Source organism: Chiloscyllium punctatum, chromosome 49 (genome assembly GCF_047496795.1).
Source record: "Chiloscyllium punctatum isolate Juve2018m chromosome 49, sChiPun1.3, whole genome shotgun sequence".
Classification (NCBI taxonomy): Eukaryota; Metazoa; Chordata; class Chondrichthyes; order Orectolobiformes; family Hemiscylliidae; genus Chiloscyllium; species Chiloscyllium punctatum.
This window is the reverse complement of record NC_092787.1, coordinates 28,454,472-28,476,994: the sequence shown is the minus strand read 5'-3', so window position 1 is coordinate 28,476,994 and position 22,523 is coordinate 28,454,472. Positions and strand designations below refer to the sequence as shown.

At 45.4% G+C, this 22,523-nt stretch overlaps 2 protein-coding genes across 4 annotated transcripts in view; both read left to right on the top strand.

Annotated features, from left to right (window-relative positions):
* Nucleotides 1-602: 602 nt before the first annotated feature.
* Nucleotides 603-12,381, top strand: dnlz (DNL-type zinc finger). The gene is made up of 3 exons (XM_072566060.1): nucleotides 603-839; nucleotides 2,655-2,794; nucleotides 10,465-12,381. Exons 1-3 carry the CDS (start codon nucleotides 627-629, stop codon nucleotides 10,619-10,621), a joined length of 510 nt encoding a protein of 169 aa, XP_072422161.1. The 5' UTR covers nucleotides 603-626; the 3' UTR covers nucleotides 10,622-12,381.
* A 2,914-nt stretch (nucleotides 12,382-15,295) lies between these two features.
* med22 (mediator complex subunit 22) overlaps nucleotides 15,296-22,523 on the top strand; it is a 28,657-nt gene continuing 21,429 nt past the window's right edge. For all 3 annotated transcript variants that reach the window (XM_072566058.1, XM_072566057.1, XM_072566059.1), the window contains exons 1-3: nucleotides 15,296-15,385; nucleotides 18,018-18,141; nucleotides 21,682-21,762. In XM_072566058.1, coding sequence (XP_072422159.1) covers nucleotides 18,019-18,141; nucleotides 21,682-21,762 — 204 coding nt within the window. In that variant the 5' untranslated portion in view covers nucleotides 15,296-15,385; nucleotide 18,018. The remainder of the gene's footprint in view (nucleotides 15,386-18,017; nucleotides 18,142-21,681; nucleotides 21,763-22,523) is intronic.

Sequence of the window (22,523 nt, the reverse complement as noted above, 5' to 3'; positions counted from 1 at the left end):
CTTGTAGATGAGAGTGATGACACCTTTCCTCATGGATTCATACATCCTTCTTGTCAGAGGCATACTGTCGTACACCTCCAGCAGGTGCCTCCCCTCCTTTCCCAGTGCCTGGTTTAGACGCACTGCTCCTTTCTGACATTAGGACAATGCCATTAGAATTAGCTTTATTGTCACAAAGGAGTACAGTGATAAGTTTATATATCAATACTTAGGGTTCCATCCCAGGTAGAAGGACCTAGCTACAGATTCTTCAGTACAAATTGTTACTGAAAAAAAATTAGAAAACCAAAATATGAAGTTCAGAACAACAGTCCACACCAACACCAAGCCTTTAGTTCACACCAGGCAAGATAAATATCACATTTTCTCTGATCTGTGCATTAGAAATGATCACAGGTTTCTGAATTATTTTTAATCTTGAAGCTCACGTACATCAAACCGATCACTTTTTATTCAACAACAAGACGCTTTACCCTAAACTACCACAAATCTGAAACAAAACAGAGTCCGTTCGGCCCATTGGATCGTGACTAACCCAGTGGGAAACCCGCCAAAACCTCCAGTCATGACGCCATCCACCCGGAAGTACGGAAGGCGGTTTCCATGGTGACCGAGCTGCGGCCTAGATGCGCGCCATGAGCCTGGGCCTGGCGTTCAGCCGCTTCGGGAGAGCGGCGGCCGCGGTCCCCCGGCTGCTGGGGGCGGCCTCGGGACGCGGGGGGTCTCCGAGCCGCGGATTCTTCGTTTCTCCGGGCGGCGGTGGCCGGCTGTGGGTTCCGGGGACAGGCCTTGCCCAGGCCGCCGCCGCCAGCCACTACCAGCTGGTGTACACCTGCAAGGTGAGGCCCCGGCTCCGGGAGCTGCTTCAGGCCCCGGGGCTCGTCCCCTCACATCCCCCAGAGCACCCCCACCCCTCCAGGGGGAGAGGAGACACTCTCATTTGGTCCTGCGAATACTTCAATTATATTTGTAAAAATAACTGGACTAATTTCCGTAAAAACTCAACTCAGTCACCAAGTCACCATCAGCAATTCACATAAAAACTCAGCGGCTTCATTTAATGCCCCTTTCGGGAGGGTAATCTCCTTGGTCTGGATTACATGTGACTCCAGTCCCACAGCAATATGGCTGACTCAGTCAGGGATGGGATACAGACACACTGTACTCAGCTCCAATGGACATCACCAGAATGAGGTTAACAGGATGGAAGGGAAAATCATGGATATCCCAAAGGCAAATGCACATTTCAAAAGGGTCAGTGCTGAGGGAGTGCCGCACTGTCGGAGGGTCAGTGCTGAGGGAGTGCCGCACTGTCGGAGGGTCAGTGCTGAGGGAGTGGCGCACTGTCGGAGGGTCAGTGCTGAGGGAGTGCCGCACTGTCGGAGGGTCAGTGCTGAGGGAGTGGGCACTGTCGGAGGGTCAGTGCTGAGGGAGTGCCGCACTGTCGGAGGGTCAGTGCTGAGGGAGCGCCGCACTGTCGGAGGGTCAGCGCTGAGGGAGCGCCGCACTGTCGGAGGGTCAGTGCTGAGGGCGTGCCGCACTGTCGGAGGGTCAGCGCTGAGGGCGTGCCGCACTGTCGGAGGGTCAGCGCTGAGGGCTTGGGCATTTCGGAGGTGCCATCTTGTGGACAGAATATCCAATCTGTCTTCTTGATTCGATGTAAAGAATCCCATAACAGTGGGAGATTTGTCCTCATTGTCCTGGGGGCAATATTTTTTTTGATGAATCAACATAATTAAAAGCAGAATATCTGGTTATCTATCATGTTGTTTGCAGGATCTTGCTGTTTGCAAAGTGGCCACCATGGTTTCCTCCTTATAGCAGCTTTTCCTTTTCCTTTTGAGAGTTTTTGGGAGTCTTAGACCCATTTCTTGATTGTGACTGACAACATGCTTCAGGGTTTCTCTGAGTATTGTTTGATTTTAATAACCAGAGTTTGGGTAGAGAACATAGTGGATATAACACATTCAGCTTGACTCAGTTTAACAGGCACTGCAGTATCTAGCTGTATATGCAGGTTCAAATATGGTTTCTTTGAGTTGTATAGGAAAACATGGAAAATAACAATAAATAAAAGCAAATTACTGCGGATGCTGGAATCTGAAACCAAAAGAGAAAATGCTGGAAAATCTCAGCAAGTCTAGCAAGGAGAGAAAAGAGCTGACGTTTCGAGTCTAACTGACCCTTTCTCTCCTTACAGATGCTGCCAGACCTGCTGAGATTTTCCAGCATTTTCTCTTACGGAAAATAACAAATTGGAAATGACATACTGATTCAGCCAATATATCCCACACTGCTGTGATGCCTCGTGTTTTAGAAAACAGACGTTTTCCACCCACCCAAAATCTGTTGACAATGACAAAGAGCCAAGTATGATTTCAAGGCAAATGGAGCAGAACATTTTGCTCCAACCTCTAAGCAGTTTGTGTCAAATCCTGAACGGGGGGGTGTTCTTAGCTGTGTGACCTCGAAAAACTTTGTGGTTGTTTGCCTGAGCTCTGTGTTCTGTGCAAACAGGGAAGGCTAGCTACCAGAAAAAAGAATTAAAATTGAAAATGTGTAGAAGGGCTGGATAGTACGAGACAGAAAGCAACATAAGGAGCCTAATTGCTACCCTGTCTTTCTGTACAAATAAGCATTTTATCTTCTTTCAGGTGTGCCAAGCAAGATCTATGAAGAGGATCTCCAAACTTGCCTATCACAATGGAGTGGTCATTGTGAAGTGCCCTGGGTGTAGCAATCACCATATCATAGCAGACAATCTGGGATGGTTTTCTGACCTTGATGGGAAAAAGTAAGCTCATTTATCACTCCTTTGCTTACTTTAATTAGTTTAATTATACTTAATTATCTTATATTTAACAATGACCCCAGTTTTGCTGTGTGACTGTCAAGCCGGTAAGTGAAGTTACCAACAGTGCCTGACGCCCCTCGACCCCAGCATTGCCAGTGTACCATTCCTGCATCCCTTGCTCTATAGTCTGTAACCTCGAGCAATCCTTCACGGATTTGTGAAGGGTAGGTCTTGCCTTACAAGTCCTATTGAATTCTTCGAGGAGGTGACCAAGCATGTGGATGAGGGTAGAGCAGTGGATGTAGTGTACATGGATTTTAGTAAGGCATTTGATAAGGTTCCCCATGGTAGGCTTATGCGGAAAGTCAGGAGGCATGTGATAGAGGGAAATTTGGCCAATTGGATAGAAAACTGGCTAACCGGTCGAAGGCAGAGAGTGGTGGTAGATGGTAAATATTCAGCCTGGAGCCCAGTTACAAGTGGAGTTCCGCAGGGTTCAGTTCTGGGTCCTCTGCTGTTTTTAATTTTTATTAATGACTTAGATGAGGGAGTCGAAGAGTGGGTCAGTAAATTTGCAGATGATACAAAGATAGGTGGAGTTGTGGACAGTGAGGAGGGCTGTTGTCGGCTGCAGAGGGACTTAGATATGATGCAGAGCTGGGCTGGGGAGTGACAGATGGAGTTCAACCCTGCCAAGTGTGAGGTTGTCCATTTTGGAAGAACAAATAAGAATGCGGAATACAGGGTTAATGGTAGGGTTCTTAGTCAGGTGGAGGAACAGAGGGATCTTGGGGTCTATGTACATAGATCTTTGAAGGTTGCCACTCAGGTGGATAGAGTTTGTAAGAAGGCCTATGGAGTATTATCGTTCATTAGCAGAGGGATTGAATTCAAGAGTCGTGAAGTGATGTTGCAGCTGTACAGGACTTTGGTTAGGCCACAGTTGGAGTACTGTGTGCAGTTCTGGTCGCCTCACTTTAGGAAAGATGTGGAAGCTTTGGAGAGGGTGCAGAGAAGATTTACCAGGATGTTGCCTGGAATGGAGAGTAGGTCGTACGAGGATAGGTTGAGAGTTCTCGGCCTTTTCTCGTTGGAACGGCGAAGGATGAGGGGTAACTTGATAGAGGTTTATAAGATGATCAGAGGAATAGATAGAGTAGACAGTCAGAAACTTTTTCCCCGGGTACAACAGAATGTTACAAGGGGACATAAATTTAAGGTGAAGGGTGGAAGGTATAGGGGAGATGTCAGGGGTGGGTTCTTTACCCAGAGAGTGGTGGGGGCATGGAATGCGCTGCCCGTGGGAGTGGTAGAGTCAGAATCATTGGCGACCTTTAAGCGGCATTTGGATAGGTACATGGATAGGTGCTTAATCTAGGTTAGAAGTTCGGCACAACATCGTGGGCCGAAGGGCCTGTTCTGTGCTGTATTGTTCTATGTTCTATGTTCTATGTTCAATCCTTCGATTTTAAAACTCCTTGTTTTGGATTCCTACCCATCATCTCCAAGTTACTGCACCACTGTAACCTACTTTAATTCTGGTCTCTTCAGTATCGCCATTTTTTATTGCTCTGTATTAGTGACTGTGCCTTTATCCAACAGGTCTATAAGCTCAGGAATTCCTTCCTTAAAATTCTCTGCCTCTTCTTCTCTTTCATCCTCCAAGACTTTCCTTAAAATGTATCTTTGACCAAACATGGGCATCCATCCCAACATTACTTCATTTGGCTCAGTATAATAATGCTCCCGTGAAGTATTTTGGGACACTTCTATTACAATAAAAGTGCTATATCAATGCAGTTTGTGTTTGAAGTAGCCAGCAACCCAAATGACTATAAGAAGCTACAATGGCGCACCGAACTCTACACCACTGAAGCCAGGTGCCAACTCGCAGACACTTCCTCCTACTGACCACGACCTCACCTCCTCCTACCGACCACAGCCTCACCTCCCATCACCAAACCATCATCTCCCAGATCATCCACAACCTCATCACTTCTGGGGATCTCCCTTCCACAGCTTCCAATTCCATTGTCCGTGAACTCCACACAGCCCGTTTCCACCTCCTACAAAAAATTCACAAACCTGACTCCCTCGGTGGACCCATTGTCTCAGCCAGTTCCTGTCCCACTGAAAATGTCTCTGCATATCTTGACATCATCTTGTCCCCCTTAGTCCAGGAACTCCCTACCTACATTCAGGACATCACCCATGCCCTTCACCTCCTCCAAGATTTTCGTTTCCCCAGCTCCCAACGCCTCATCTTCACCACGGACATCTAGTCCCTGTCCACATCGATCTGCCATGACGAAGGACTTCTTCCTCCCTCGCCATCCCAACCAGTACCCTACCACTGACACCCTCATCCACATGGCTGAATTGGTCCTCACCCTCAACAACTTCTCCTTCCAGTCCTCCCACTTCCTCCAAACCAAAGGGATAGCCATGGGCACCCGCATGGGCCCCAGCTATGCCTGCCTTTTGTCTGGTATGTGGAATAGTCCATCTTCCGCAGCTACACTGGCACCAACCCCCACTGTTCCTCCACTACATCAGTGACTGTGTCGGCGCTACCTTGTGCTCCCACGAGGAGGTTGAACAGTTCATCTACTTCACCAACACCTTTCACCCCGACCTCAAATTCACCTGGACCATCTTGGACACCTTCCTCCCCTTCCTGGACCTCTCCAGCTCCAGCGACCGACGAACCACAGATATCTACTACAAGCCCATCGATTTCCACTCTACCTCCTATAAAAATGCCATCCCTTATTCCCAACTCCTCCGCCTCCACTGGATCTGTTCTCAAGATGACCAGTTCCACCTTAGAAAATCCCAGATGGCTTCTTTCTTCCAAGATCGGAATTTACCCTCCCATGTGGTCGATAATGCCCTCCAGCTCATCTCCTCCATTTCCCGCATCACTGCCCTTAAACCTTAACATTCAAGGCTACATGTGCTATCGTAAGGACAGACTGACGGGCAGAGGGGGTGGGGTGGCCTTGTTGGTAAGGGAGGATATTCAGTCCCTTGCGCGGGGGGACCTAGAGTCAGAGGATGTAGAGTCAGTGTGGATAGAGCTGCGAAATACTAAGGGTAAAAAGACCCTCTTGGGAGTCATCTACAGGCCCCCAAACAGTAGTCTGGATGTCGGATGTAAGTTGAATCAGGAGCTGAAATTGGCCTGTCGCAAATATGTTACTACAGTTGTTATGGCGGATTTTAACATGCAGGTAGACTGGGAGAATCAGGATGGTATTGGACCTCAAGAAAGAGACTTTGTGGAGTGCCTCAGAGATGGATTCTTAGAGCAGCTGGTGCTGGAGCCGACCAAGGAGAAGGCAATTCTAGTGTTGTGTAACGAACCAGAATTGGTCAGAGACCTCAAAGTGAAGGAGCCATTGGGAAGTAGTGACCATAATACATTAAGCTTCAATCTGCAATTTGAGAGGGAGAGGGTACAGTCAGAAGTGTTGAATAAAGGGAACTATGGAGCTATGAGGGAGGAGCTGGCCAAAGTTCAATGGTGCAATACCTTAGCAGGGATGACAGTGGAGGAGCAATGGCGGATATTTCTTTGTATAATGCAGAAGTTGTAGGATCAGTTCATTCCTAAAAGGAAGAAAGATCCCAGGAGGAGGCATGGGCGGCCGTGGCTGACAAGGGAAGTTAAGAAACATATAAAGTCAAAAGAGAAAAAGTATAACACAGCAAAGATAAGTGGGAAAACGGAGGACTGGGAAGCTTTTAAAGAACAACAGAGGATTACTAAGAAGGAAATACGCAGAGGAAAAATGAGGTACGAAGGTAAACTGGCCAATAATATAAAGGAGGATAGTAAAAGCCTTTTTAGGTATATGAAAGGCAAAAAAATGGTTAGGACTAAAATTGGGCCCTTGAAGACAGAAACAGGGGAATATATTACGGGGAACAAAGAAATGGCAGAAGAATTAAATGGGTACTTCAGATCTGTGTTCACTGGGGAAGACACAAGCAATCTCCCTGAGGTAACAGTGGCTGAAGGACCTGAACTTAAGGGAATTTATATTTGCCAGGAATTGGTGTTGGAGAGACTGTTAGGTCTGAAGGTTGATAAGTCTCCAGGGCCCGATGGTCTACATCCCAGGGTACTGAAGGAGGTGGCTCGGGAAATCGTGGATGCGTTGGTGATTACTTTCCAAAGTTTGATAGATTCGGGGTCGGTTCCTGCGGATTGGAGGGTGGCTAATGTTGTACCACATTTTAAGAAAGGTGGGAGAGAGAAAGCAGGAAATTATAGACCAGTTAGTCTGACCTCAGTGGTGGGAAAGATGCTGGAGTCTATTATAAAGGATGAAATTACGGCACATCTGGATAGTAGTAACAGGATAGGACAGAGTCAGCATGGATTTATGAAGGGGAAATCATGCTTGACTAATCTTCTGGAATTTTTTGAGGATGTAACTCTGAACTTGGACGAGGGAGATCCAGTAGATGTAGTGTACCTGGACTTTCAGAAAGCTTTTGATAAAGTCCCACACAGGAGGTTAGTGAGTAAAATTAGGGTGCATGGTATTGGGGGCAAAGTACTAGATTGGATTGAAAATTGGTTGGCTGATAGGAAACAAAGGGTAGTGATAAACGGCTCCATTTCGGAATGGCAGGCAGTGACCAGTGGAGTACCGCAGGGATCCGTGCTGGGACCGCAGCTTTTTACAATATATGTTAATGATATAGAAGATGGTATCAGCAATAACATTAGCAAATTTGCTGATGATAAAAAGCTGGGTGGCAGGGTGAAATGTGATGAGGATGTTAGGAGATTACAGGGTGACCTGGACAAGTTAGGTGAGTGGGCAGATGCATGGCAGATGCGGTTTAATGTGGATAAATGTATGGTTATCCACTTTGGTGGCAAGAACAGGAAGGCGTATTACTACCTCAATGGAATCCATTTAGGTAAAGGGGCAGTACAGAGAGATCTGGGTGTTCTTGTACACCAGTCAATGAAGGTAAGCATGCAGGTACAGCAGGTAGTGAAGAAGGCTAATAGCATGCCGGCCTTCATAATAAGAGGAATTGAGTATAGAAGCAAAGAGGTGCTTTGCAGCTGTACAGGGCCCTGGTGAGACCACACCTGGAGTACTGTGTGCAGTTCTGGTCTCCAAATTTGAGGAAAGACATTCTGGCTATTGAGGAAGTGCAGCGTAGGTTCACGAGGTCAATTCCTGGAATGGCGGGATTACCTTACACTGAAAGACTGAAGGCTTGTATACCCTTGAGTTTAGAAGACTGAGAGGGGATCTGATTGAGACATATAAGATTATTAAAGGATTGGACACTCTGGCAGCAGGAAACATGTTTCTGCTGATGGGTGAGTGCCGAACCAGAGGGCACAGCTTAAAAATACGGGGTAGACCATTTAGGACAGAGATGAGGAGAAACTTCTTCACCCAGAGAGTGGTAGCTGTGTGGAATGCTCTGCCCCAGAGGGCAGTGGAGGCCCAGTCTCTGGATTCATTTAAGAAAGAGTTGGATAGAGCTCTCAAAGATAGTGGAATCAAGGGTTATGGAGATAACGCAGGAAGAGGATACTGATTAGGAATGATCAGCCATGATCATATTGAATGGCGGTGCAGGTTCAAAGGGCTGAATGGCCTATTCCTGCAACTATTGTCTATTGTCTATAAACCCCACCCCTCCCAATGTAATAAGGACAGAAACCCTCGATCCTCATCTTTCACCCCACCAACCTCCACATACATCGCATCATCCTCCGCCACTTCTGCCACCTACAAACAGACCCCACTACCAGAGACATATTTCCATCCCCACCCCTATTAGTGTTCCGAAGAGACCATTCCCTCCGTGACTCCTTTATCAGCTCCATGCCCCCCCACCAGCCCAACCCCCACTCCTGGCACCTTCCCCGCCACCGTAGGAAGTGCAAAACCTGCGCCCACACCACTTCCCTCACCTCTGTCTAAGGCCCCAAAGGATCCTTCCACATCTGACAGAAATTTACCTGTACCTCCACCAATGTCAGCTACTGTTTCTGTTGCACCCGATGTGGTCTCCTCTACATCGGGGAGACAGGACGCCTACTTGTATATCATTTCAGAAAACATCTCTGGGGCATCCGCATCAACCAATCCCACTACCCCATGGCTGAACACTTTAATGTTCCCTCCACTTTGTCAAGAACATATAGGTCCTGGGCTTCCTCCATTCCCAAACCCCTACCACCTGATGCCTGGAGGAAGAAGGCCTCATCTTCCACCTTGGGACCCTGCAACCACACGGGAGTAATGTGAATTTAAACAGTTTCCTCATTTCCCTGTCCCCCACATAATCCCAGTCACAAGTCCCAACTCAGCACCACTCTCCTTCAACTTTCCCATCTACCTGCTCCACCCCCCTCTGACCTATCACCTTTTCCCTCACCATCATCTACCTATCGCTTTCTCAGCTACCCTCCCCCTCCCCCAGCCCCCTCCCATTTATCTCTCAGTCTCCCGGCCCACCAGCCTCATTCCTGATGCAGGGCTGATGCCCGAAATTTCGATTCTCCTGGTCCTCGAATGCTGCCTGACCTGCTGTGCTTTTCCAGCACCACTCTAATCTTGACTCTGATCTCCAGCATCTGCAGTCCTCACATTCTCCTACGAGAAGCTGATGACAGGAAAAATGTACTACTGCCAAGGTTGGGGTGACTCTCAGTATGATATCCCAAGGAACAAAAGTTTACATCTGCAATTGTGCTAACCTGTGTCCTTCTGGTAAATGCAGTGGTAACTAGAGGATATGTTTTCTGATCATTTGCAAAAGTACCAGAAGGAGATGAGAACTTTTTGCATACAGTGAATTGTGACCTGGAATGTGGTACCTGAGAGGACAATAGAAGCTGATACGACAGGAACTTTCAAAAGGAGATGGGAGGGCTCTGGCAGATGCTGTTTGGAGGGAGTGGGATGTTTTTGGATATCCTTTCAAAGTGCTGACATAGATACAAAGGTCCATATGGCCTTCTGAATAGTGACAACCAAGACCTCCTGACAACTATTTCCAAAATAAATTCCCGGCTCCGCATTTATTATAGCCTCACTGATGCACAAGTGATGACATCAGCTGACTCACTGAACAGAAGCTGCCATTTTATATCATTATGCTTCATCTATTATGTGTAAATTAATATTGGCAATTTTTCACCCTGAGCACTTTGGAATGGCATCAGCAATTGCTCGGTGCGTGCATGAACCACCGTGCCTGAACAGAATGGTCTCAGCAGTCACTACAATAGCCAGAGTCATACCAACTGTTCATGATATAAATTTTGTGTGTAAACATGTCACGTTGTGTTTACACCCACCTGCCAGGGACGGCACTGCACAGAGTCAGTCTTGTCTCCCAGCTCCTCCAGTCTGAACCCCAGAGAAACTTCCTGACTTCACCAAACAACTCCGCCTGGCTAATGATGTACATGATAAAACAGTACTAAATTTAGGCAAGCACAGAATATATCACTTTAAAACAGATTCTGAAGTCTGCCTACATGTCTTGTCCCAATAAATCCACACTGTTTTACCCTAAAGGAGACATTTGCTCTTGGACTTTGCTCGTGGATCTAATTATTTTTAAAATGTTTATAGTGCTTTCTTAACTTAAAATATTCTTTTCATTGGTGTCATCAGGAATATCGAAGAAATATTGGCTGCAAAGGGTGAGAAGGTTCAACGTATGGTTTTCGATGGTTCACTGGAAATTCCCACAAATGGAATCAACTGTGAGGAACCTGAGGGGGACCATTCTAACAAAGCTCTGGACTCTGGAGATCAACCAAAATCCTAATCCAATCTGAAACATTTAAGTGACAGAGAACAGTCATTGTGATCCTGCTGTGAGCAGGCCGTATTCCTTTGGTTTAGAGGGATCAAGTTCCACCAAGAGATAAAATTATACAGATAAATTGCAATAACTAAAGTTGATTTCTGCCGTTGCAGTCTATGCAAATCTCAGTTATTGCAGCCAAGCCAGAGAAATGTGTTTTCAAATGTATTGAGAACGATTTTAAAATTCCAAATGCCTGTTTGAGAAGCCGGTTGACAGCAGGATATTGGGCAATCAGTCTGTCCAGTCAGCAGTTTTGAAAATTCCTCAGCAGGCAGCCAGGTTTTTGAAAGAATTGAACCAGATCATTGTGGGGTTGACCTGGTGGAAGTAATTACTTTAATCCAGTAACAGTTTCTAAAGCTAGCAAGGAACTTCAAAACCTCTTTCTTAATCTCAGAGGTTTAGATAGTGAGCATATGGAAACTATCAGATTCTGGTTAGAGTCATAGAGATGCACAGCATGGAAACAGACCATTCGATCCAACTCATCCATGCTGACCAGATATCCTAAATAAATCTAGTCCCATTTGCCAGCATTTGGCCCATATCCCTCTAAACGCTTCATATTCATATACCTATCCAGATGCCTTTTCAATGTTGTAATTGTACCAGTCTCCACCACTTTCTCTGGCACCATACACGCACAACCTTCCGTGTGAAAGAGTTGCCCCTTAGTCGCTTTCAAATTTTTTCCTTCTCATCTTAAACCTTTGGCCTCTAGTTTTGGCCTCTGCTACCCTGGAGAAAACACCTTGTATATTTACCCTATCCATGCCCCTCATAATTTTATAAACCTATATAAGGTTTAGCCTCCAACACTCCAGGGAAAGTAGCCCCAGCCTATTCAGCCTCTCCCTCTCGCTCAAAACCTCCAACCTAAGCAACATCCTTGTAAATCTTTTCTGAACCCTTTCAAGTTTCACAACATCCTTTCTATAGCAGGGAGACCAGAACTGCATGCAGTATTCCATAAGTGACTTAACCAATATCCTGTACAGCCACAACATGACCTCCTAACTCCTATCCTCAGTGCACTGTCAAATAAAGGAAAGCATACCAAACGCCTTCTTCACCACCTGCAATTCCACTTTCAAGGAGCTATGAACCTGCACTCCAAAGTCTCTTAGTTCAGTAACGCTCACATTACCATTAAGTGCATAAGTCCTGTCCTGATTTGCCTTTCCAAAATGCAGCACCTCACATTTATCTAGATTAAACGCCATCTGCCACTCCTCTTATAATTTGATATAGATCATATCATACAAACTGTCAGTTGTAAAACCAGGTAATGCCGCGTAACATCTGACTCCAGATCAGCTGTGAATTTGTGACGCTGACCAAGGTACACCATTTTCAAAAGAAACAAAAGCCTGCATCATCTATATAGCACTTTCAATATAGGAAACATCCCTCTGTGCTTCACAGGAACAGTGTCAATGCTGATCCACAGGAGATATTAGGATAGGCAACAAAAGACTTCATTGATGGGTTTTTTTCCAGATAGAAAGATGAGTGAAGAGTTATGGAAAAATTATTAAAATCAGCAAGAGAACAGAACAAGGAACAGAATTAGGGTACAGATGTCTTGGAGTGAAGTGTTTACAGAGGGAAAGAAGGGTGAGAACATAGAGGAATTTGACCACATGGCTGATTGAGTCAACATTTGAACAGTGTTACTGTACTATCTGTGATTAGAATAAATGAGTGCATGAGATACAGATTTTTGTTATTATTTACTTGATCTCTGGCAAGGTGTGGGCTAAATGCTCTCCAATCTACATTGGAATTAAGCAATTGCATGAATATTTTCTTAATACAATTCAAATCACTAAATGTGGATACTAGGTGTGAGATTTCCAAGTGCAACAGTGTCCAACACTTAGACGTGATTATACAATTACACAACATATGCTGAACAATTCCGAGTAGGCAAAGAACTGGTTGACAGTGTGGAACACCTTGTACTGGAAGCTGCATATATTAATACGCAGACCCTGTTCTTAGCAGGTGGAAAGAACATGCACACACTGTGCCTGTTTCAAGTCAACAAAGTAAGTGACCAGTATTCTCTGGTTCCTTTCTCAGGGCAATCAAAAGTCAACCTGCTTGCTTAAAAGTTTAAACCAAGCCTGGCAATTAACAGACAATCGTCCTTAATTAGTGCACTCTCAATGGATGTGCTTCCACCCAATCAGAATCAACCTGCCATCCATGATGAAAGGCTTTGATGAATAAAGATTCGTGCACTTTGTGTCCTTCACTGTGTTTTACACCTGCACACACACACCATAAAAAAAGAGAAAAAAAAACAGGAGTGGGGTTACGAGAAAAAAAGAAGAAAAATGAAAGGCTTTGATGAATAAAGATTCGTGCACTTTGTGTCCTTCACTGTGTTTTACACCTGCACACACACACACCATGGGTGCTGGGGAAAAAATAAGCACTACCGCAGTTAGGCGGTAGTGTGGGGGGTTAAAAAAAGTTAAAAAAAAACATAAATCTTTGATGTGAAGGGCCACTGCTTGTCACTGCCCATTCGGGTGTTTAGAAAAAAAAATGAAAGGCTTTGATGAATAAAGATTCGTGCACTTTGTGTCTCTCACTTGCACACACACACCATGGGTGCTGGGGAAAAAATAAGCACTACAAGAGAAAAAAAAGAATGGGCATACCATGGGTGCTGGGGAAAAATAAGCACTACCGCAGTTGGGGGAAAAAAAAGAACAGGAGAAGAAAATACAGGAGTCTTACAGCTGTAAATGTTTTTGTAAGCTGTTTTGTAATTTGTTTAATAAAATATTATAAACAGGAGATTCAGAGTCTCCTCAGTTTAAAAAAAATAAACAGGAGTCTTGATTTTAGGGGACTGAATCTATGCTGGCTGGTGCTACAGTCAGTGTGTTACTGTTAGTTTCTGCTTCCCTTCTTTTCTGGAGAAAAAATAAATAAATAAATAGGAGATTGTTTTGATCACACAGCATTGCCCTTTGATGTGAAGGGACAATGCTTGTCACTCGGGTGTTTTCCCCCTTTTGGAAAAAAAAAGAAAAAAAAATGAAAGGCTTTGATGAATAAAGATTCATGCACTTTGTGTCTCACACCTGCACACACACACCATGGGTGCTGGGGAAAAAAATAAGCACTGCCGCAGTTAGGTGGTAGTGTGGGGGTTAAGCGAAAAAAATAAGAAAAAAATAAATAGGAATCTTCATACAGTATTGCTGACAAAAAAAAATGAAAGGCTTTGACAAAATATATTTTTTTAAACATTAGACATGTTGCTTGCTATCAAAAGACTGATGATTTGTGGACCTGTACCCTCAAGTTCCTTTATGCCTCTACTACCACCTTTAGACCTTTTTTTCCCAAGGAGAAGAATGGTTTATGGGAATGTAGGATGTAATGTCTGTGCTGGCCAAAATAGTGGAATCCATCCTAATCGCCTGCCCAGCAAAATGTACTAACATACTCCAGTAGGGTCTGACCAACTTTGGAACATTCAAGTTTCTAAAAGGCACTTGAATCAATATTTGTAGTCTTTTTTTTGTTCCATGTAACACAACACTTAATGCCTTCTGATGGATCTTGACTCATTCATAAGCTTTAAAAAGGTCACAGCTAAGATGCCACTCACCATTTCTGGTCACTCACCTAAGAGTACTGAGCTCCTGGAGGCCAGGAATCTGCTATCCATGAGAGGAGATGGAAGCAGAGATTGCCAGTGATTTGAAAAGGAAATCGTTGGGGTTTCCAAGTGAATAAATGTGGAACTGAGATTCCAGCAGGGAAAAAAGGTATTGGCTGATTTGCAGTACGTGAACCTGATGAGTCAAAGGGCCTCTGTCTATGCTGCAATGGCAGTGCAACCCACTGTGGTTCTGTAATTTCTTATTTTTGTGGTTTTTAATTTGATGGCCTCTTGATGCAAGTTATTTACTCGAACTGTAAGAGATTTGGAGACCTTCAACAGCAAGTAGTTGTGAAGGCTTTTTGTGGGGCAGTGGTAGTGCAGTTGCCTCTGAGCCAGGAGGGACAGGCTTGAGTCCAGTCATAAAGTTATTAGATTCCTCTACAGTGGAAACAGGCCCTTCGGCCCAACCAGTCCACACCAACCCTCTGAAGAGTAACCCATCCAGACCCATTCTCTGACTAATGCACCTAACACTATGGGCAATTTAGCTGGCCAGTTCACACGATATGCACATCTTTGGACTGTGGGAGGAGACCCACACAGACACAGGGAGAATGTGCAAACTCCGCACAGTCACCCAAGGGTGGAATCAAACCCATGTGTGGCAGTATTGCTGACCATTGAGCCATCTCTGAACATGTTGATGAGGAAAGTATTGATCAAATGTTGGGGTTACCAGCTCTGTTGGTCCTCAACAGAGAACCACAGTAACAGGTTTTTAACAATGAATTGCCTCTGCCTTTGTGTCACAGTCACATGTACCTCCCAACTAGATGTGACCTCACTGGAGGTGACATTGCCCTCACCAAGGTGGCGGGGGACGGTCACGTGACCTAGAACACATGCTCTATTGGGTAGATGGATGTGATTGATGTCCAACTCAGCCACACCGATTACCAAGATTATATCACGTGTACGGCCTGACGTCCAATCAGCGGCATCGGGAGGCGGACTTCCGGCGACTATCTTTCGAACCGCGGCCTGTGATGGGCTTCAGTTGATTCGGATTCTTCATTTGTTTAGCGCCTGAGGTGAGGATAATAATAACCAAACAAAACCGCTCATACCGCTTCTTCCAAACATTGCGGGGTCTCCGACAGTGCGGCGCTCCCTCAGCACTGACCCTCCGACAGTGCGGCACTCCCTCAGCACTGACCCTCCAACAGTGCCCACTCCCTCAGCACTGACCCTCCGACAGTGCGGCACTCCCTCAGCACTGACCCTCCAACAGTGCCCACTCCCTCAGCACTGACCCTCCGACAGTGCAGCACTCTCTCAGCACCGACCCTCCGACAGTGCCCACTCCCTCAGCACTGACCCTCCGACAGTGCCCACTCCCTCAGCACCGACCCTCCGACAGTGCCCACTCTCTCAGCACTGACCCTCCGACAGTGCCCACTCCCTCAGCACTGACCCCCCGACAGTGCCCACTCCCTCAGCACTGACCCCCCGACAGTGCCCACTCCCTCAGCACTGACCCTCTGACAGTGCGGCACTCCCTCAGCGTTGACCCTCCGACAGTGCCCACTCCCTCAGCACTGACCCTCCGACAGTGCCCACTCCCTCAGCACTGACCCTCCGACAGTGCCCACTCCCTCAGCACTGACCCTCCGACAGTGCCCACTCCCTCAGCGTTGACCCTCCAACAGTGCCCACTCCCTCAGCACTGACCCTTCGACAGTGCCCACTCCCTCAGCACTGACCCTCCGACAGTGCCCACTCCCTCAGCACTGACCCTCCGACAGTGTGGCACTCCCTCAGCACTGACCCTCCGACAGTGCAGCACTCCCTCAGCACTGACCCTCTGACAGTGCCCACTCCCTCAGCACTGACCCTCTGACAGTGCAGCACTCCCTCAGCACTGAGAGTATGATGTTGACTGTAAATCACAGTCCCTACTCTCAGGATATTTAGAGACTAACTTTTTTATTTTTTGTACTTTTGGTTTGGAATGAAATGAGAAACTCTGTTTTTAAACTCCACTGATTGTTGATGACATTGCTGCAATATTTGAAATCAGATCCCAGCACTCCTCGTTGTACAAATGCTGGAGATCATAGCGGGTCAGACTGCATCCGTGGAGCGTAAACAAGCTAACATTTCAAGTCTAGATTACTCTTTGTCAGCATCTGCAGTAGTTTACTCCTCCTCCTCCTCCTCATTGTAAACTCTGATACTGCTGTGTTCATGCAAAAATGGAAGTGCTACAGATGGGCTGGCATCAGGGGGTGTGAACACAGTGAGATTCTGCCAGCACCAAGTTGCTGGTCAATGGTGAGATGACCACTTGTCAATGACAAAGCCTTCTGCCTACCAACAGCTATGTGATTGGTTGTTGCCTTTAACCAGCAGCTAAGAGACTTTGCAAATTGTGAATGAGTTGCTCAGTGCCTCCTGCTAGAAAGTCGAAAGTGTTTAGAGCAGGATTTATGGGTAAACAGCGAATCCTGGCAAGCAGTATCAGTTTATTTGGCCTGTAAACAGTGATCATTGAACTACCTTCCCAGATTTCCTTGTACCCACGATACCAAGTTTTTTTCTGTCTGCAGCTCACTTGGCTGAATGGCTGGTTTGCGATGCAGATTGACATCAACAGCACAGGTTACATAGAACATAGAACATAGAAAAATACAGCACAGTACAGGCCCTTCGGCCCTCGATGTTGCGCTGACCGAAGCCTACCTAACCTACACTAGCCCAATAACCTCCATATGCTTGTCCAATGCCCGCTTAAATGATGAATGCAGTTCAATTCCTGCATTGGCTGGGATTACAATGAAAGACTGTCCTTCTCAAACTCATTCCCCCGCTGAGGTGTGGTGACCCTCCTGTTAAACTCACCGTGATTTCACTCTTTCTAATGTGAGAGCAACCCTATGGTCCTCTGGGATTATGGCAACTTTACTGTGTCTGTGTGTCGGGGAAGATTTACAAGTGGGTTCGTTACAGTAGTGAAGTTATGTAAAAAAAAACAGAAATCGTTAGAGAAACTTAGCAGATTCGGCAGCATCCATGGAGAGAAAACAAGGTTAATGTTTCAAGTTTGGTGACTCTTCAATTCTTCAGAAATAACATGGTAAAGTGACTTGACTAAGTGGATGCTGAGAGTATGTTTGCCTTCCTCAGGGAATTTAGAGCAAAGGTCATTGAATGAATGACCTCTCATTTAAGATAGAGATGAGAACCTTTCTTCCGAGGATCATTTAGTATTTCAGTTCTCTCCTACATTCCCTCTAATTTCACTACCAGTTTATGGATCCTAGCAGTGCCTGCTTGACCATACACTTTAGAGGAAACATTGATTATCTCCCCAAAAATCAGTGGTCAGCGATTTCACCTGAAGCTTTGTCTTAGTGATTTTTGATCTACAAAGCAAGTCGAAGGTTATGGGATGTTCAGGAAGGATATGGAGTTTGATGCCATGATCTTATTGCATGAAAGAGCAAGCTTGAAGAGCTAAACAGCTTTCTTTTAGTCATATGTTCTTAACGTTCTCCTTGTCAGCACCTGAGATCCAGGCCTTGAACCTTGGCAGTTTAGTTCCGGTACTAGCAGCTGACCTACATTTGTGCACCTGTGCTTAGGAAATATTTCAAATGACGACAGAAGATTTTGAGAAAATTGTGATAACGTTGCTTAGTGAATTTTTATATATCGATGCAGGATGTCACAGCAACGAACACTACCTCAGAGTAAAGAGCTTCTGCTCCAGTCCTACAACAAGAGACTGAAAGATGACATCAAATCTATTCTGGATAACTTCACAGAAATTGTTAAAAGTGCTCGGGTAAGTAGCATCAAGACGGGCCAGTCAGGCTTGCAGCAGTGGTCTGAGCAAATGTTCTTAATTTCCTACAGTTTATCTTGAGAAGATCAAATTTCTCATGCCGAGTAGTGTTAAGTACTAAATCAACAGTCTTTGTATTTCAGTGACATTCTAAGTATAGAATATTTAGTACAGAAGCAGGCCATTCAGCCCATTAGCTCATCACCAACTTTCCCACCCACTCCCTATACTCGTTTTTTTTAAATGTTTCTCTTTCTGCAATTTCCTTTGAAGTGAATGCAGAGATTTGCTTCAACAACAATTGTGACAGAGTGCATCACAGAATCGCAGCATTGTTGTGATGCAGGAAGAGGTCACTCAGCCTATGGTGTCTGCATTGGCTCTGAGCATTTGACATAGTGCCAGTCTGATATTCTGAGCCAGTCAATAAAACTAATTTTTTGTGATTATTTAAAAAATTTGCTTCCCCTTCCTGTTTCCCTGACCTTTCAGACCAACCTCTGACCATTTAGCCCCACTGTAAACTTCTGTCATTCCAAACCCTTAAAATAGGCTCACTTCTAACCTTGTCTTTCCGCGGGATAATAGACCATAAGACATAGGAGAAGAAATTAGAGGATTTGGCCCATTGAGTCCACTCCGCCATTTAATCATGACTGATAAGTTTCTTAACTACATTCTCCCACCATCTCCCAGTAATCTTTGATCCCCTTAACAATCAAGAACCTATCTAGCTCTTTCTTAAATATACTCAATGACCTGACCCCCACAGCCTTCTGTGGCAGTGAACTGAATAGATTCCCTACTCTCTGGCTGAAGAAGTTTTTCCTCATCTCTGTTCTAAAAGGTCTTCCCTTTTACACCAAGGCTGTGCCCTTGGGTCCTAGTTGCTTCGGCTAATGGAAACATATTCCCAATGTCCAGTCTATCCAGGCCTTTCAGTATTGTATAAGATTAAATTGGATCCCCCCAATCCTTCTAAACCCATCAAATATAAACCCAGAGTCCTCAAACATTCCTCATGGATAAGCCTTTCATTCCTGTGAACCTCCTGTGGACCCGCTCCAGAGCCAGTACATCCTTTCTGAGATACAGAGCCCAAAATCGCCACAATGCTTTAAAGGTAGTCTGACCAGAACTTTATAAAGCCTCAGAAGTACATCCCTGCTTTTATATTTCAGTTGTCTCAAAATAGAGGCCAACCTTGTATTTGCCTTCCTAACTACTGACTCAACCTGCAAGTTAGCCTTCAGAGAATCCTGGACTAAGACTCCCAAGACCCTATGCACTTCAGATTTCTGAATTTTCTCCCCGTTAGAAAATAGTCTGTGCCCCTATTCTTCCAACCAAAGTGCATGACCGCACACTTTGCCCACGTTGTATTCCATCTGCCACTTCTTTACCCACTCTCCTAACCTGTTTAAAACCTTCTGCAGCCTCCTGCCTCCTTTCACCTATCTTTGTATCATCTGCAACCTTAGCCAGAATGCCTCATTTCCTTCATCTAGATCAATAATGTATAAAGTGAAAAGTTGTGGTCCCAATGCTGACCCTTGAGGAACACCACTTGTCAGTGGCTGCCTTCCTGAAAAGGACCCTTTTATCCTACTCACCGATTTCTGCCAGACGGCCAGACTTCTGTCCACCTTGCCCCTAACACCATGGGCTCTTAACTTACTCAGCCACCTCCTGTGCAGCACCTTGTCAAAGGCCTTCTAGAAGTCCAAGTAAATAACATCTGTTGGCTCTCCTTGGCCTAACCTACTCATTACCTCCTCAAAGAATTCCTACAGATTTGTCAGGCATGATCTCCCCTTGATGAAACCATGCTGACTTGGCTCTATTTTACCATGCACTTTCAAATATTCAGAAACCTCATCCTTCACAATGAACTCCAAACTTTTACCAATGACCGTGGTCAGAATAATCGGTCTATAATTGCCTGTCTTTTGCCTCACTCCTTTCTTAAACAGGGGGACTACACTAGCAATTTTCCAGTCCTCTGGAACCCTCCCTGACTCCAATGATCCCTGGAAGATCACTACTAAAGCCTTCACTATCTCTTCAGCTATCTCCTTCAGAACTCTGGGGTGTAGTCCATCTGGTCCAGGTGATTTATCCACTTTCAGACCTTTCCGTTTCTCAAGCACCTTCTCCTTGATGAAGGTGACCTTACTCACCTCTGCCCTCCAACTCTCTTGAATGTTTGGGATATTACTCATGTTTTCCCCCATGAAGACTGACACAAAGTATTGGTTCAGTTCCTCCCCCATTTCTTGTTCCCCGTTACTACTCCTACAGTGTCATTTTTCAGCAGCTGACTGGCAACTTTTGCCTCTCTTGTACCTTTGTATATCTAAAGGATCTCTTGCAATCTTTTTTCTTAGCTTGCCCTCATATTTAATCTTCTCCCTCCTTTATTTCTGTTCTGGTTGTCCTTGGTTGGTCTGTGTAAGCCTCCCAATCCCCTGGCTTCCATTGCCCTTCGCTGCTTTACAGAGGAACCTCGATTATCTGAATCAGATGGGCAGGCACTATTTCATTCGGATAATTGATTATTCAGTTAATTGATTTCCTCTGATCTGTGAAGTCTGCTCCCCGTTCAGGAGACTAGGCAGCAGCAGCACTGCGTGAAAGACCTCTCCTCCCCCTGTCCAGCACCATCCCCCACCCCCCCCAAGCCTGCCTCCAATCCTGCTGATTTTCCTAGTCCACCAGCATATTGAAATCCCCCATGATCACTGTAACCTTGCCTTTCTTACACACCTTTTCTATTTCCTGGTGTATCTTTTGTCCCACATCCTAACTACAGTTTGGAGGCCTGTACAAACTCCCATTATGGGGTCTCTTTACCTTTGCGGTTCCTCAACTCTACCCATACAGATTGTACATCATCTGACCCTATGTCATTTCTTGCTATTGATTTAATTTCCTTTCTTACTGGTAAGGCAATCCTATCCCATCTGCCAACCTGCCTGCCTTTTTGATAAGGTGTATATATTTGGTTCCCAATCCAGATCCCCTGCAGCCATTTAGCTCTAATATCTCAAACCTCCACATTGATTAGCTTAAACATTTCAACCTGTACGTCCCATCCTTTCCCAGAGAAAAGTGTTTCTCTGAGTGAGTCCTGAGCTTTGGATAGAACAATGTTTTAAGTCTTACACACACAGATCCCAAATTATTGGGACCACAGCAAATATTCAACTGTCTTTATCATTTTTGTTCTTGTGATAATCAGGAATTGAAGCCTTGTTACATTAAACCCTGGATTCCTGTGCAGTTTATTAGTCCCTTGCCATGTTTGAGATGCCAATCACTCCTCATCTGATTGAATAGGGTATCAGATTTTTAAGAGATGAATGGCCTCTTGCTATTGCTGTACCTACTCTGCTTAGTTCCATGATCCACACAATGATCAAACTGGGAGTCCAGCAGCCAGCTTGGAACTGTGTATTAAGGCAATGGTCAGAAGCTTAATATAACGTTCCTAAGACACTGGTGATAAGTGTTCACTGTAAGCTGAACCTTCAATCACAGGTTGAAGATGAGACGCAGGTATCCCGGGCGACACAGTGTGAACAAGATCACTATGAGATGCATGTGAGAGCAGCAAATATTGTAAGTATTGCATGGATCAAATGCATGCCGTTCAGTCTTTTTGTGTGGCTTTTTTTAATCAAACTACCTTGCTGTGTTCTGTTTCATACATGTAAACTCTGGCTGGGGTACAGGTCTCACTCTCACATACTGACTGTCCCTGGAGTTTGCATTCCACATGCACAGACTCTGGCTGGGGTAGGGATTCCACATGCACAGACTCTGGCTGGGGTAGGGATTCCACATGCCACTCTGGCTGCGGTAGGGATTCCACATGCACAGACTCTGGCTGGGGTAGGGATTCCACATGCACAGACTCTGGCTGGGGTAGGGATTCCACATGCACAGACTCTGGCTGGGGTAGGGATTCCACATGCACAGACTCTGGCTGGGGTAGGGATTCCACATGCACAGACTCTGATTGAATTACAGATAACTCATTCATTCGCTTGTTGATTCGTTCACTCGTTCATACGTGCATACATGCACATTCAATATGCACGCACTCTGACTGGGATATGGGTCCCAATTGGCACAGACTCTGGTGGAGGTATCGGTATGGTATTACCAACAGTTTGGAGTGGCTGGAATTGCTTGAGGAGATACAGGAGCCTCTGCATCTAGGACTCAAACAGAGGTGATATTTGAAGAGAAAACAGAGGTATGACACCAAAGGGAAGCAGGTAAGTGAATGTCTGGTGAGTATTGTTGCTTAGTGACTATGTGTAAATAACCAGAAGTTATGAAAATATTAAAACTATTAAAAGCAAGTGAGCAGCTGG